The 13,913-nt window shown below is 56.0% G+C and overlaps 4 protein-coding genes across 4 annotated transcripts; 2 read left to right on the top strand and 2 right to left on the bottom strand.

The window, feature by feature from the left end:
• Positions 1-695: 695 nt before the first annotated feature.
• Positions 696-2,988, top strand: MONBRDRAFT_8761 (uncharacterized protein; the record flags this gene model as incomplete). Its single annotated transcript, XM_001746417.1, has 5 exons — positions 696-1,602; positions 1,723-1,921; positions 2,017-2,182; positions 2,597-2,735; positions 2,834-2,988. 5 exons carry the CDS (start codon positions 696-698, stop codon positions 2,986-2,988), a joined length of 1,566 nt encoding a protein of 521 aa, XP_001746469.1.
• A 774-nt stretch (positions 2,989-3,762) lies between these two features.
• MONBRDRAFT_37328 (uncharacterized protein) lies at positions 3,763-6,249 on the bottom strand. The gene is made up of 10 exons (XM_001746294.1): positions 6,185-6,249; positions 5,662-5,749; positions 5,473-5,534; positions 5,300-5,356; positions 5,141-5,194; positions 4,883-5,035; positions 4,442-4,696; positions 4,258-4,335; positions 4,041-4,152; positions 3,763-3,942 (listed from the first exon to the last, which is right to left on the bottom strand). The coding sequence occupies exons 2-10, from the start codon at positions 5,720-5,722 to the stop codon at positions 3,908-3,910; spliced, it is 867 nt and encodes a 288-aa protein (XP_001746346.1). The 5' UTR covers positions 5,723-5,749; positions 6,185-6,249; the 3' UTR covers positions 3,763-3,907.
• On the top strand, positions 6,209-9,245 carry MONBRDRAFT_32674 (uncharacterized protein; the record flags this gene model as incomplete). The annotated part of the gene is made up of 13 exons (XM_001746416.1): positions 6,209-6,268; positions 6,412-6,660; positions 6,863-6,931; positions 7,023-7,079; positions 7,171-7,288; positions 7,405-7,469; positions 7,565-7,633; positions 7,728-8,012; positions 8,151-8,243; positions 8,336-8,417; positions 8,534-8,647; positions 8,801-9,023; positions 9,125-9,245. The coding sequence occupies 13 exons, from the start codon at positions 6,209-6,211 to the stop codon at positions 9,243-9,245; spliced, it is 1,605 nt and encodes a 534-aa protein (XP_001746468.1).
• A 1,499-nt stretch (positions 9,246-10,744) lies between these two features.
• On the bottom strand, positions 10,745-12,978 carry MONBRDRAFT_32673 (uncharacterized protein; the record flags this gene model as incomplete). Its single annotated transcript, XM_001746293.1, has 6 exons — positions 10,745-11,667; positions 11,823-11,937; positions 12,099-12,167; positions 12,294-12,424; positions 12,522-12,777; positions 12,889-12,978. The coding sequence occupies 6 exons, from the start codon at positions 12,976-12,978 to the stop codon at positions 11,027-11,029; spliced, it is 1,302 nt and encodes a 433-aa protein (XP_001746345.1). The 3' UTR covers positions 10,745-11,026.
• Between the last annotated feature and the right edge of the window lie 935 nt (positions 12,979-13,913).

Raw genomic sequence — 13,913 nt, 5'->3', positions numbered from 1 at the left:
AACTCTCTCTCTCTCTCTCTCTCAAACTCTCTCTCAAACTCTCTCTCTCTCTCTCTCTCAAACTCTCTCTCTCTCTCAAACTCTCTCTCTCTCAAACTCTCTCTCAAACTCTCTCTCTCAAACTCTCAAACTCTCTCAAACTCTCTCTCAAACTCTCTCTCAAACTCTCTCTCTCAAACTCTCAAACTCTCTCTCTCTCTCTCTCAAACTCTCTCTCTCAAACTCTCAAACTCTCTCTCTCTCTCTCAAACTCTCAAACTCTCTCTCTCTCTCTCAAACTCTCAAACTCTCTCTCTCAAACTCTCTCTCTCAAACTTTCTCAAACTCTCTCAAACTCTCTCTCTCTCAAACTCTCTCTCAAACGCTCTCTCCTCTCTCTCCCTCTGCGGGTTATTGTTCAGCCACATTCCCCATGTGGTAGTTGTACTTTTCTTGCTCTTTACATTCCCCATTGCCCACCCTCAATTCTGCTGACACGCAAAGGTCGGCGCTCAAACAATGTCGTGGTGATGGAAGAGGCTGCGCCAGTGACGGTGGAGGGGTTTTGATGCTCCGGGACTGACTGTGAGCTCTGTACAACAGAGCAGGACGCAGTGTTTCTTGCACGCTGACTGCAGCATTAGCAGCCGAGGTGTGGCTGCCGTGCGTGTGTTTCTGTTCACAAGAGTATCCGCGTGCCATTGACAGCTGGAGCCATGGAGACTACCAGCATGCCCGCCGCGGCGGCCTCGACGACCACTAGCCTCGGGGACAGCGAGGCACCTCTTTGGCAGGCCATCATCACGTTAATCATGCTCGTGGGCATGCTCGTGGCCATGGCCTTGGAGGTGGCACCCGCCGACATGATCATGATGACCACCCTGACCCTCTTCATTCCGCTGGGAATTGTCAGCGTCGGCGATGCCGTCGCCGGCTTTGCCAACACGGGCATGTTAACCGTCGCCGTTCTCCTCGTCGTGGCAGCTGGTGTGCAAGCCACAGGGGCGACCAATCCGATTCGGACGTTCTTGGAGCGTGCCACCCGTCTCAAGTCGGGACGCACCATGTCCCTTCCCCGCATCCTCCTCATTGTCATTGCTCCCATCTCTCTCCTCTCGGCCTTTCTCAACAACACGCCCGTCGTGGCCATGATGATCCCGGTTCTCGAGCGATTTGGTCAGCGCCTGCACATTGCTCCCACCAAGCTCCTTATTCCGCTCAGCTACGCCTCGATCCTCGGTGGCACATGCACGCTGATTGGCACCTCCACCAACCTGGTGGTCATTGGCCTGGCTCAGGAAGCGGATCCTGACTTTAGCATGGGCCTCTTCGACATTGCCCAGGTTGGCCTGCCCGTGCTATTGGCCGGCACTCTGTTCATGATTCTGGCTGGGCCCCGCCTTTTGCCCGACCGACAAGGTGTGGCAGCCTCCCTGCAACGTCCCAAGGAGTACATGACCTCCATGTACGTCCGAAACGCCGACGAAGGTGGGGGCTCCCTGGTTGGCAAAAGTATCGCCGATGCTGGCCTGCGACAGCTTCCAGACCTTTTCCTGGTTCAAGTCGAGCGTGCCAACTCGGGTGACGTCATCAACGCCCCAGCTCCCGAAACGATTCTCCAAGGTACGTGCGTAGTTGTGCGCACGCACAATCCGGGCAGCGTGTCTAGCACCCACAGGGTCTGCCAGATTTATCAACTCCTTACCCGCCTCCCACCTACATGTATTTTGTTCTCAAATACAGCTGGAGATAAGCTCTTGTTCGCGGGTGTGGTCGACTCGGTCGTCGCGCTGGGTCAAGTACCAGGGCTCCGACTGGCCGAGCAGGGCTCCTCTAGCTCTTTGGAACTCTACAAACTCAAGGGCGATGACATCTTGATTGAGGCTGTCGTCGCACCCCGCTCGATCCTGGTCCACCGCACCGTCCGCCAAATCGGCTTCCGGTACGCGGCCTTGCATGCAGTTGTCTCGTGAAACTCATCCCTGGCCGCTCGCGGGCCTCCTCTGCCGGCTGATCAATGTGACACCCTCGTGCTAGCTCGCGCTACCATGCTGCCATTATTGCAGTCCATCGACACGGCGAGCGCATCCGCGAAAAGATTGGTAACATTACTCTCCAGGCCGGTGATGCCCTGCTCATGGTGGCCAAGGCCGACTTTCTCAAGCAGTACCGGAATCAAGAACATTTTGCCCTTGTTTCTCAGGTATGAAAGACTTTTGGGTTGTTTTCGAAAGTCCGTCCCGCTGGCCTTTTGCACCCTTGACCTCTCGATCTCATTTGCTCGCCAATTCTATCGCGCAACCTTTGCCGAGTGCAGGTGGACGGAGTAGCAGCAGTCCGACGCACCAAGGCCTGGCTGGCCACTTTGATTGCCCTCACCATGATTGTCTTGAGTGTGGCCGAAGTTTTGCATTTATTGACGGCGGCCCTCCTTGCCACCCTCCTTCTTGTGCTGACCGGCTGCATGACTGTACCAGAGGTCGGTGTGCTGGCAGTCCAAAGTCTGGCATTGACACCTTTTTTTTTTTTTTTTCAGTACCCGGCGCAGCTTGTGCAGCGCAGATAAGACAGACATACTCACCGCGCATGACCCTGCGGGTTGTTGCGAAATTGGCAGGTGCGTCAAGCCATCAATCTCGAAGTCCTCATTGTCATTGCTGCGGCATTTGGCATCAGCAAAGCCATGGACAATAGTGGGGCAGCGGACATGCTCGCCAGAGGCCTCCTTGCCGCCGCCAAACCCACAGGGACAGCCGGTACGCTGCCTGGCAAGCACTCGGGGGTCCAGCATACCCAATCTGTCTGCTAGCTTTCGAGGACGTGCAATAAGTCACTGCGTCGTGTGTGCATGCAGGTTTTTACATCATGATCTACCTCGCAACAACACTCTTCAGCTCTGCTGTTACCAATAACGCAGCGATTACCATCATGTTTCCGGTGGCCTTTCAGGCAGCTGTCGATGCCAACGTTCGTGTCGATCGATTTCGGCATCTTCAAAACTCCCCATAGCCAATTGCGTGCACGCTTATCTTTGTTTTCCAATGGATCTTTCTGCCCGGGGCATGGTAACTTTGCAGATGGACTTTCGACCCATCATGTACCTGCTCATGCTTGGGGCCTCGGCCTCGTTTGCGACGCCGACGGGCTATCAGACAAACTTGATGGTTCAGGGCGTGGGCGGTTGTACGTCTCCACTGCCTGGCCTTTGCACTGGTTGGCAAACCCAATTTGCAGACTCATCGCCACACCCCTGATGTAAATCGCGCTGGATGCTAGACACGTTCGGTGACTTTTTGCGTTTTGGCGGCTTGCTGCAACTGGTGGCAGCTGTGTGCACCCTTGGCGTGGTTGCCACTTTGGACTACTGGTGGTTGTGGGCCATCAGCTTTTGCGTGGCAATCATTGTGAGCATCCTAGTGTTACCCAAGACGGCACCTTCACCGCCTGCTGCCGAGGTGAGCAGAAAAATCTCGGCGTCCTTGCTTCTCAGCTTCAAGCTCGAGCTCACTACCGTGTTTGTGTGCTGTTGTTTGTTGTTGTTATTGTTCGAATGACAGGTGACGCCGCGCGCTGAGCGCCAACGGCGAGAGCGATATGTATACCACCCAGACCTGGGGTTGGCCCCAATGGATGACACGGATGACGAAGACTTTAACAGTTCGGACCCCACTGTTCCGTTGGCGCTGTCGAACCTGAACCAGGGTGGGAACGAGAGCCACGTTTAGCCTGGTCTGTCCCCACTCAATTGAGGTGTGATTGAGAAAGGTGTGAATCAAAGAGCATGACAGCAAAGGTCAATTGATGACAGCTTGATGGCTCAAAACATGGCAACCAAGGATCCGGTACATCCACTAAATGCGTGTGGTGTCACGCATGTCCGAGCTGGTCAAACATGGTACAAAAGGCAGACTGCATCAGCTTTGCTGGCTTAGTTGCCCAGGTTCACGTAGTGCCACTTGTCGACTGCAGATGACAGGGGAATTTTGCGACACAGAAACGTGTGTGAGACTTCTGGAGGACGCTGCACGCCCGAGGCAGGAGGCTGGCAATGGGAAACATACCGCTGGCATCAATGGGAGCAGCCGGAGCCGGGGCGGGAGAGGCCGCAACAACTTCCGCGGCTTCCTCAGCAGTGATGACATCAACACCGCCAATGGCGCTCTTGACGCAGACCTAAGGAGCGAATCGGGGTCATGAGGACACGTCCTCAGAGAGAACACAAAGGATGGATCCATGACTTTGTGATTATCAGATGAAAGGAAAGGCCACACCACATACCTTGGAGTTGGTAGCCTCGCCAGAGTGAAGCTTTTGCCACTGCTCGCGAGTCTCCTTGATGATGCTCAAGGCAAAGTCCTGTGATACCGCAGCATACAGCAATCCGAGTGAGTGGAGCCAATGCACATGGTTATATGCACGCTGATGCCGTGCGTGAGAACGAGAGGAAGGTGCCGCTACGTACACGGCCCTTGGCCTCCGAGTTGAAAGCAAACTTGTTCTCGGGCTTGCCAGCGGGGATCTTGTAGATGCGGAACCACTCGACGGTAGCGGCCAGGTAGCCACCCATCACCTTCTCAATGTCCTCGACGTCCTTCAGCTTATCAGCCTCAGGATCGTTGATGTCAATGCCGAGAACCTTCCAGTCGGTCTCGCCGTCATCAATCATGGCCAGGACGCCCAGGACCTTGACCTGCTTGACCTCACCGATCGCGGCCACCTGAGACGGACCACGTATCAGTGTTTGGAGACATGGCAGGGCTTAGGGTCAGCGTGCTGGTGGAAGAGCGGGTGGCGGTATTCGAGGCTTTTTTTATTTTTCACATGCACGCCCAGGCCCGGCTTGGCGTGCGGGCTGGTGCACTAGGCTGAAAAAGACAAAGAAAGGCGGGAACGATCAACGTACGCGCGAGCCGAGGTCGCAGATGTCAATGGGATCGTTGTCACCCTTCTCGCCCGTGTGGGTATCGGTCTCATCGGGGTTCTCCCAGGTCTGAGGAATGGCACCGTAGTTCCAGATGTAACCATGGTGGGGGAAGCAGTTGTCCACGAAGCGCATCTATTGTGGCCGGTGCGGCCCATGGGTGTTGGAGGGAAAGGGGTGACCTGTCAGGGGTGGCATTGAACGGGCCGAGGGGCACAACTCGAGGCAGTGCGTTCTTACCTTGCCCTTCTTTGTGTCCTGGCGGATGGGGTTGAGGGGGTTCTCCTTGGAGATCTAGAGAAGAGTTGGGATGAGTGTGTGGGACAATGGGAACATGTGTCATTGCAGGTGGCAAGATTGAGCAGGGCTTGTCCGGCAAGTCCCAAGGAGTGGGCTTACCTCCATCTTGGCGTTGGTCCAGCGGGGCACCTCGCAGACCATGTTCACGATACCGTTCTGACAACGCCCCAACATCCAGCGTTCAACGCCAAGTGAGCGCAAAGAATTGTCAGAGAGCGCCGATGCGCCATGCCGAGGCCCAGCAAACATGGCGGCATGGCCCTGGAACTCACCGCCTCATCGGCAAAGGTGGGGATATCGTGGAAGGGGGAGATGTAGCGGCCCTCGGCATTCTCTGCCACATTGCGAGATGATGACAAGGACGAGGACAAGGGCGGCAGATTGAGTGGAGCGGGGCTTTGATCAGTGTGCAGCAAACCCAGCGGGACGGGCGCGAGGTCTGCAAGGGAGCAGCAACTCACTGAAGTAGACCGAGTAGTCGGCAGTGTAGCGGGCACCCCGCTCTTCGATCGAGTAAGCCATGGTTCGAAGTTGGGGCAAAGCACGCAGCTAGAAAGAAATGCACACACCAGAGTGTAGGCTTGTGAGTCGACATGATCCCTCGCTCGGGATGTGTCAGTCGATTGAACCACGACGACGTGGCAAAACGGTCCCAGTGCATGCGATCCCTGAAAAGTGCATTTGACAAATACCAGTCGCATGACCACGCTAGACCCTTTGGCACCCTGCTCCCCGCAGCCCAGCTGCGACCGACTGGCGCTGCCGTTTTGTAGTTCAGAGCTCCGTTTTGTGTGGGACACGAGCCCGACTGTAGCCAGTGTCACACTTACGGGCTGTTGAACGACTCGGCGCAGCATGAAGAAAAACTATCACCCAATTGGGAAAAATACTGCCATGGCCAATACAACTTTAGTCTGTGGACAGATTCAGCCGAACCGCTGGTCCGCGCTACCAAGTGTGATGTCTCGTCCGATGGCTTCTCACGGATGATGTCGTAATCGCTGCGGGATGATGCAACCCAGCGCGTTTGCCACGTGCCAAAAGTTCATGGTAGAAGAAGAATGGCTGGTATGTGTGGACAAGATGTTGTCATTCTGGAGGCGTTTTGCATCATCGATTTTGGAGACGAAGAAAGAGAAGATGCAGAAAGAAATGAAGATATCGTGGTCTCTTAACGCTATGACTCTTTAAGTGGACCCGGGTTATTGCAGCTCTACGGCAACAAAGAAGCAGTAGCAACCTCGGCGCAATCTACCTCTCCCTCTCTCTCAAACTCTCTCTCTCTCTCTCTCTCTCTCTCTCTCTCTCTCTCTCTCTCTCTCACACAAACTCTCTCTCTCTTTTCCTCTCTCTCCTTTCTCTCACACACACTCTCTCTCACTCTCTCTCTGTGCCATTTCGATTTGGCAACGGGGACGAGGACCTCAGGAACCGGACTGCCAACTGCTGCTCTCCGACTTGTTCGATCTTGTGCTTGAGCTCTTGTTGGTACGTGCATGCATACACGGTTCCATCGTGTGTTGTCGTCAGCTTGGGGTCCAAGCAACTTGCTGCTTGACGAGCCCTGCACAGTCCACCCCATTCTGCATAGTCTCGCTCTTGGCACCACCAGTCACTTCTCGTGCTCACTTGACGCCTGCATTTGCATGGGTTGCGGCCTAGCTCTCCCTCCACTGGCAAAGCAAGCACCACACCGTCACCATGCCCGTCTCCACCGTCGCCACTCGTGCCGTATGTGTTTCGACCGCGCGCCCAACTCTCCCACCACCCCCCCTGGACAAAACTTGTTCACACAAAAAGTTTCACTGTGTGTTGGTGCTAGGCCCCCGCGCTTCGCCGCGTCTCAGCCCGCGCAGCCAGCACTCTCACCCCGGCCAAGGTCGGTGGTCCGGACTCAGCCCCTATCACTCTGCGTGCTTGCTACCTTGCCCTCGTGCTGACCTCATTGCGAGACTGCCGACAACACACAGGAGGTCTTCATCTGCAGTGCCGCGCGCACCCCCATTGCCTGCATCTCCAAGTCTTTTGCCAGCCTTACCGCTGTCGAGCTCGGCATTGTCGCGGCTCGTGGTGCCATCGAGCGCGCTGGTCAGACACCTGCTTCCGGCCTGCTTTTCAAAGCTCCCTCGCCTTGCGCCGCCGAACGACCAGGCGTTTGGCATTGCTCACACTTTGGCCCTTCGCCTCGCCGCTTGCAACCTCAGGCCTGACCGGCAACCACATTGAGGAAGTGTACATGGGCAACGTGATCTCTGCTGGCCTGGGCCAGGTGCGCTTGTGTATTTGCATGCATGCTCGAATAGACCTGCCCACTGCGCTCATGCCCCACTGCCCTGCCCCACCTTGCAACATCCATCCCCACAGAGCCCGGCGCGTCAGGTCGCTCTGGGTGCTGGTTGCCCCGAGTCCACCGAGGCCACGACCATCAACAAGGTTTGACACACCCGCGTTTGCCTGCCTGTCTACTTTTGCTTTTCGGGCATCTCGAGTCAATCTCACGGCCAGCACCTCCACCCGTAAACAACAGGTCTGCGCCTCGGGCATGAAGGCCATCGCCATGGCTGCTCAGAACATCCAGCTTGGCTACCGCGACATCATGGTGGCCGGTGGCATGGAATCCATGACGAACGCCCCCTATCTTCTCCGCCAAATGCGCAACGGTGCCCGCTTTGGTGGTGTCAAGGCGGAAGATGCCATTCAGGTTGATGGTCTGACTGATGCCTATGGCCAATACGCCATGGGTATCTGTGGTGAGGACACGGCTGCCAAGATGGGCATCTCCCGCGAACAGTGCGATGAATTTGCCCTCATGGTAAGTCTACCATGTCCACCTAGCCAGCACATGCTTTGGGACCTGGATATCGCAACGATGAACCAACCCTTGGTTCTCGGACCACAGCTTGCTAAAAGCTCCAGCTCACCATCCTCCCCTGCCACCTCGTTCTTTTAGTCTTACGAGCGCACGGCTGCCGCGAATGAGAAGGGCCTCCTTGCCAAGGAAATTGTTCCCGTCTCGGTGGCGACCCGTCGTGGTGCCGACCCTGTACGTGCTCTTTGCCTTGCTGCACGCGCACACCTTTGTGCCATGGCGCTCGTGTCGGTGCCTGCGCCATCCTGACACTGCATATTCAACAGGTCGAGTATTCCGTCGATGAAGAGTTCACAAACATCAAGAAGGACAAGGTTACCAGCCTCCGCCCTGCTTTCCAGAAGGATGGTGTGTGCCTTGAACACGCTTGCCGCTCCGCGTATGCCCCCTTTGCCACCAGCCGTCCCAAGCTGGATTTTAACAAAGCCAGCTGACGTTTGATTGCCTTGGGGTAACCCCTATAGGCGTCATCACTGCTGCCAACGCTAGCACTCTGAATGACGGTGCTGCGGCCGTTGTGCTCGCTTCGGCTGAAGCCGTCGAGGAGTACGGTCTCAAGCCCCTCGCCAAGATCATTGGTACTGCATCTGCTTCCTATTATTTTTTTATTTTTTTTCGTCGTTGTACTCCCCATCTCCGTGCCGTCCATCCACCATAAACGGCTTGCTCAACCCTATTTGGGCCCTCTCGTGTGCGCACGCCTGTCCTTATCTTCTATTATGATACCTCAGGCATGGGTGATGCTGCCCGCGCCCCCATCGAGTTCCCCATTGCCCCTGCTCTTGCTACGCCTATTGCGCTGGCCAACGCCGGTGTGGCGGCCGCGGATGTGGCGCGCTGGGAAATTAACGAGGCCTTTGCTGTTGTGGTTCTGGCCAACATGCAAATTCTGGGTCTTGATGTTAGCAAAGTCAACATCAACGGCGGTGCCGTCTCCCTTGGCCACCCCATCGGGTTTGTCTCTGCCGCCTTTTGGTGTAAATCTGCACCTGCTCCCTGTGCGCCGATACTCATCGTCGTCGACGCCGCTTGTGATGTGTCCACCCCCAATGTAGCATGTCCGGTGCCCGCATTGTCGGCAGCCTGGCCCATCACCTCGAGTCGGGCGAGATTGGCTGTGCCAGCGTCTGCAACGGTGGTGGTGCTGCCTCCGCCATGGTCATCCAAAAGCTTTAAATTTGCATCTGCTTGCCTTCAACCCCTTTTGTTTCCTGAACCGGCATGCTACTGTGCCAAACATGTTCTCGCGCCCGCCTTTGAAATTCACGATAAGATACCCAAAAGAGTGTTGCTGCATATTATTGCTCCGCTCAAGCCCAAGGGCCATGAGAGCAGAGCATTGGGTGCACAACGCTTCAATCTATGCTACAGCTCGGCAAGCTTTGCAGGCGCAACGGTGATGCATCTGGGGAGGAGGGCATATGTGGCTGCGCTCAAAGAGCACGAGGCAGGCATTGATAGCAGCGTCGATTTCTTTCTCACATGTCAATTTGTTTCTGCTCAAAAGTTTGGAGTGAAGCCTCCTGTGAGTACAGACCAAGGCAAAAAGGATGCACGCCCGGACTGACAAAGTCGCAGGGCTGGTTGCCCCGTTTTGGCTTCTGAGATCACCTCGATCGACCTTTCCTCAACTCGAATGTCGTCAAACTTCCAGTCATACTGAAAATGGGAGTTCTGCTCAGCCATGGTGGCCAGGTCGAGGCCACACTGCAAGGCACCACAAAACCGCAGGAGGCGTGACTCGAGCTGCGCCCAGAAGAGCGGAGCAAAGTAGACCCGTTGGACCCGCATCTCCCGAGTGGCAAAGCACACCGATACAAAATCGCACCACGTGCGCACGTTGCAGACAGCCATTTGCCCTTGCATTTGGCAAAGATACCGGAGAGGTACGCCGTGCACCGGATGCTGGTCGGATCGATAAAGGCCCCGCACGGGTGCTTTGATCTCCAGCAACCCTTGCGTCGATGGCATCACGCTGTCATTGGATACAAAGCCGTCCGGGCTTGCACCTACCAAGCCATGCAGCCGCTCGCCGGGGATGGGCGTGTACAGCCCGCTCGGTGTGATCGTGGAGCCTGTCAGGACCTCGTACATCTCAGCAATCACTGGCTCACAGATATGGCCATGGTTCATCGCCCGCTCAGAAAACGATGTACGCGCCCTAGCCTTTGCCTTGCGAGGCGAGCCCGACTGTGAGCCTGGCTGTGAGCCTGGTGCTGAGCTCGAGCTAGCACGCCGATCTCTGCGATGCTCCATAAAATGAAGCATCGATCCGTCTCCTAAGCTGACGGCATCCGCAAATTGGGACGCTGTGACACACAGTGCCTGGAAGTTTGCAGCACACCGGGCGAGCAAAAAAGGGGTTGGTCAGGAATCGCTCGAGTGCTCGAGGATAAGACCTGGGGAAGAGCCCGCGCACCTGCCGGGCTTGAAACCACTCTGGGGTATTCTGAGCCGACACCAGCTCCATTTTTCAGTTGTATGCGCTCTGCCTGGTCGGTGCCTATCGAGCACACGAGAGGGCTCGGCCGGAGGGCAGCCACACCTGCATCCGACTCGAGTCGCGATGCAAGCACACAAGCATGGATGGTGAAGAAGAAGAAGAAGAAAAATCAGAGAAACGAAAGTGTGTCAAATCTTATTTGGAACGTGCAACTGTAAAGGAGAGATTGGAACAAGCTCATGCTATCGATTGGACGCGTCGACACATGTTAGAACGACAGGGGCGAGGATTGCTGGAACAAACAAGACTTTCAGCTCCAAACAAATTGGTACAGCGGGGACAAACATGACAGCGCCGGAGAGGGGGGTAAAAGGAAAAACAAAGTTCTCCCAAGAAGCAGATACAACTGTACACTGGTTCCTGAGTAGGGAGACACGCCACAGCCATGCTACGACCGCAGGCCGCGTTCTCACCGGTGCTCAAAAATGATGCAAGCCAAAGGCACCGTCGTTGGCTAACGACCAGAAGACTTGGCCGGCCCCTTGATACTGGAGCTCGAGGCGCGACTATTTTTGCGGAGGGAGAAAAGACGGCCCGAACGACGTTTGTCTGACGGGCCTGCAGCCGCAGGACTGTTGGGCAAACTGCCGCCGTTGGCCTGATCTGCCACGGCCTCGGGTCCCAACAGCTGAGCGGCCTTGCTGTTATTGACGGCATCCAAGGCTTTTTTGCGGAAGCGCAGGGCACAGTTTTCGAGGTGTTCGGCAGCCTCGTGCTTGCCTTGCCGACGATACAGTGCACACAGATTTTTGAGCGTTGTCGTGACGGTGGGGCTGTCAACCTTGGCAGCCTTGTGCCAGCCGCCGTAGTTGTCGTCGACCTTGGTAGAGGGGTCATCTGGCGGGGCTTCGCCGAGCAGATAGGCCGCCTTGTCGCGAGAATCAGAGCCTTCATCCAACGGGCCAAATTCCTTCTCGTGCGCAGCTTCGAGAACCTGGCGGTAGAGCGCCTCGGCCTTGCTGTACTTGCCCTGCTTGAGGTAAGCCGACGCCAGGTTGTTCAGAGTTTTGGCCACATTGGGGTCGTCCGGCCCAAGCGTTTTACGGTAAATGTTGAGCGCCCGCTCGTAATACAGCTCGACTTGATCATATTGCCCTGAAGGAACAAACAAGTGTCACCGGCCCCAACAGCAGGCAGGCGCAGAGTTGATGAATCAAGATCAAGGGAACGACCATGTACCAACAAACCAGATCAGGAATGGAAAAAAAAAAAATTGGCACAGCGAAAGCATGTCCATGACTGTACTGTACCTTGGTTTTGGCACAGGAGTGCCAGGTTGTTAAGTTGTTTGGCAACGTCAGGATGATCCTCTCCAAGGACCTTTTCGCGAATCTTGAGAGCTCGTTGGCAAAGAGGCAGTGCATCCTGGACATCCACACACACACACACACACACACACACACACACACACACACACACACACACACATCGGGTCACACCACAATCACCGGAGTGAGCGATACCAGGCCGGTGATCGTGTCGGGGCACAATCAAAAGCGGGTCACGGAGGAAATCAGGTCACAAACCTTGAATTTACCGCGCTTGCCATACAGCACGGCCAGGTTGTTGAGCGTGGCGGCCACGGCGGGGTGGTCCTGATCACCAGTATTTAATAAGAGGCAAGGTGAGAGAGCAAGGGAGGAAAGAAGCCCATGGGATAGGTCGGCCCATGCTAAGAGCCTTCCGCGCGCTCCGGGCCAACATGTTCACATTTCTCATACCGGGCCCAGGGTGCGCTCGCGAATGTCCAGGGCCTCCTGCAAGAGGACACCAGCCTCCTTAAACTTGTGCTGATCGCGGTACACGAGGGCCAGAATGTTGAGCATGGTGGCCACATCGGGATGCTCGCGCCCTGTACATGCGCGGCGCGATACAACCGCCGACCACAAAGTGAGTACTGCAATCGGGGTGTAAGCATGTGGGCCCGATGCGAGCGTGAGTCGACGCACCACTGGCTTTCTCCAGATCCTCCAGCGCCTGTTTGCAGAGAGGAACGGCCACTTCGTAGCGGCCCTGCGAGGCGTATTGAATGACCAGGTTGTGCAAGGTCTTGAGGCGTTGGGGAATTTCGTAGACACCAGCCACGGCAGAATTGTCCTCCTGCGTTTCGGGCTCGGACGAGGTGGGGAGAGGTTGCAGGGCATCCTCTGTCTCCATCTGTTGGTTGTCATTGGTGCTGTTGCTGTGGGTATCCTCCAATCCATGCTGTAGAAGCGCATCAAGAAAAACACAAGGGCCGTGGCAGTGAGGCACCCCGTGACCGTGTCGACGGCAACACCTGCAGCGAGCCAGATGGAGGCGTCGATAAAGCCACACCTTTTCCATCAACACGTGCTGGCTCTTGATGTCATCCAGCTCATAGTGCAGACGTTCGTTCTCCTCTTGCAACTCGGCGTTGTGCTGCATGGCATCACCCAGTTGCTGGCCGCTTTCCTCAACTTCAGTGCGCAGTCTGCAGAGCGACGACATTGATTTTGTACTCACGTCAGGTTACTGACCGCCGGTCCCGTGCGGTAGAGTGAGCCATTAAGCCTACCGCATGTTGTCTGAGCGGAGCTCCTCGACCTGGGCGTGCAGGTTGCTCATTTCTTGGCTGACAATGTCCATGTACTCTTTGAACTGTTGAATGAGCTGGATTTCGCTTGAAGCACTCGACACTAGACAGGTCAACGCAAACAGGATGGATGGTCAAACGAGAGGCCACACCATGACCAGTCGCGACGGCCAAAGGGGCAACGCTCTCAAGTGACAGTGGAGGTAAACTTACCCGCACCCGAGTACACGGGATCGGCGGCATCTTGCAGCGACACTTCCTGGAGATACAGTCAAGAGACCGATCGACAATACCGCTTGATCAGGCAAGCACCCCCGCCAATACAGTTGTTGCTGTTCAAGGCAAAAAGACCCTTCTGGCTGTGGGCCAACGGACGCGCGGGCACCAGCGCGATACGCACCTTTGCCAGAGTGGCTAGCTCATCAAGAAGCTCATTGCCATTGTCCTCCGCAAAAAGCTCAGCGCGGCTTTCCCGCGTCTGAAGCTCGGGCGTCGCCATCTCGAACAGGAGAACACCCTGCCGCGACAGGCAAAGCGACGCGAAACAAGATTAGACAAGGCGCAGGCTACACATGACGACAAGAAGCGCATCCATCAAAAAGTGGAAATGCATTTCCAACGGCTGCATCCAGCCCCACACGACCACAACCCGCCGCCTGACTGCCGCTGCCATTGCGGTTGCAGCTCCTCTCACACACACACTCACACACACACACTCTCTCTCTCTCTCTCTCTCTCTCTCTCTCTCTCTCTCTCTCTCTCTCTCTCTCTCTCTCTCTCTCTCTCT

This window comes from Monosiga brevicollis, genomic scaffold (assembly GCF_000002865.3).
Source record: "Monosiga brevicollis MX1 MONBRscaffold_12 genomic scaffold, whole genome shotgun sequence".
Lineage (NCBI taxonomy): Eukaryota > Choanoflagellata > Craspedida > Salpingoecidae > Monosiga > Monosiga brevicollis.
Note: the sequence above shows the minus strand (reverse complement) of the source record. Positions and strands in the feature narration are given on the sequence as shown.

What these genes read in the sequence shown, in the direction of transcription:
- MONBRDRAFT_37328 (XM_001746294.1), bottom strand. Translation starts at nt 5,722, where the DNA reads ATGGCTTACTCGATCGAAGAGCGGGGTGCCCGCTACACTGCCGACTAC. An exon ending in CGACTACTCGGTCTACTTCA is followed by an intron (nt 5,535 to 5,661) that starts GTGAGTTGCTGC and finishes GCAATGTGGCAG; the next exon opens with AGAATGCCGAGGGCCGCTAC. An exon ending in CCACCTTTGCCGATGAGGCG is followed by an intron (nt 5,357 to 5,472) that starts GTGAGTTCCAGG and finishes GGGCGTTGTCAG; the next exon opens with AACGGTATCGTGAACATGGT.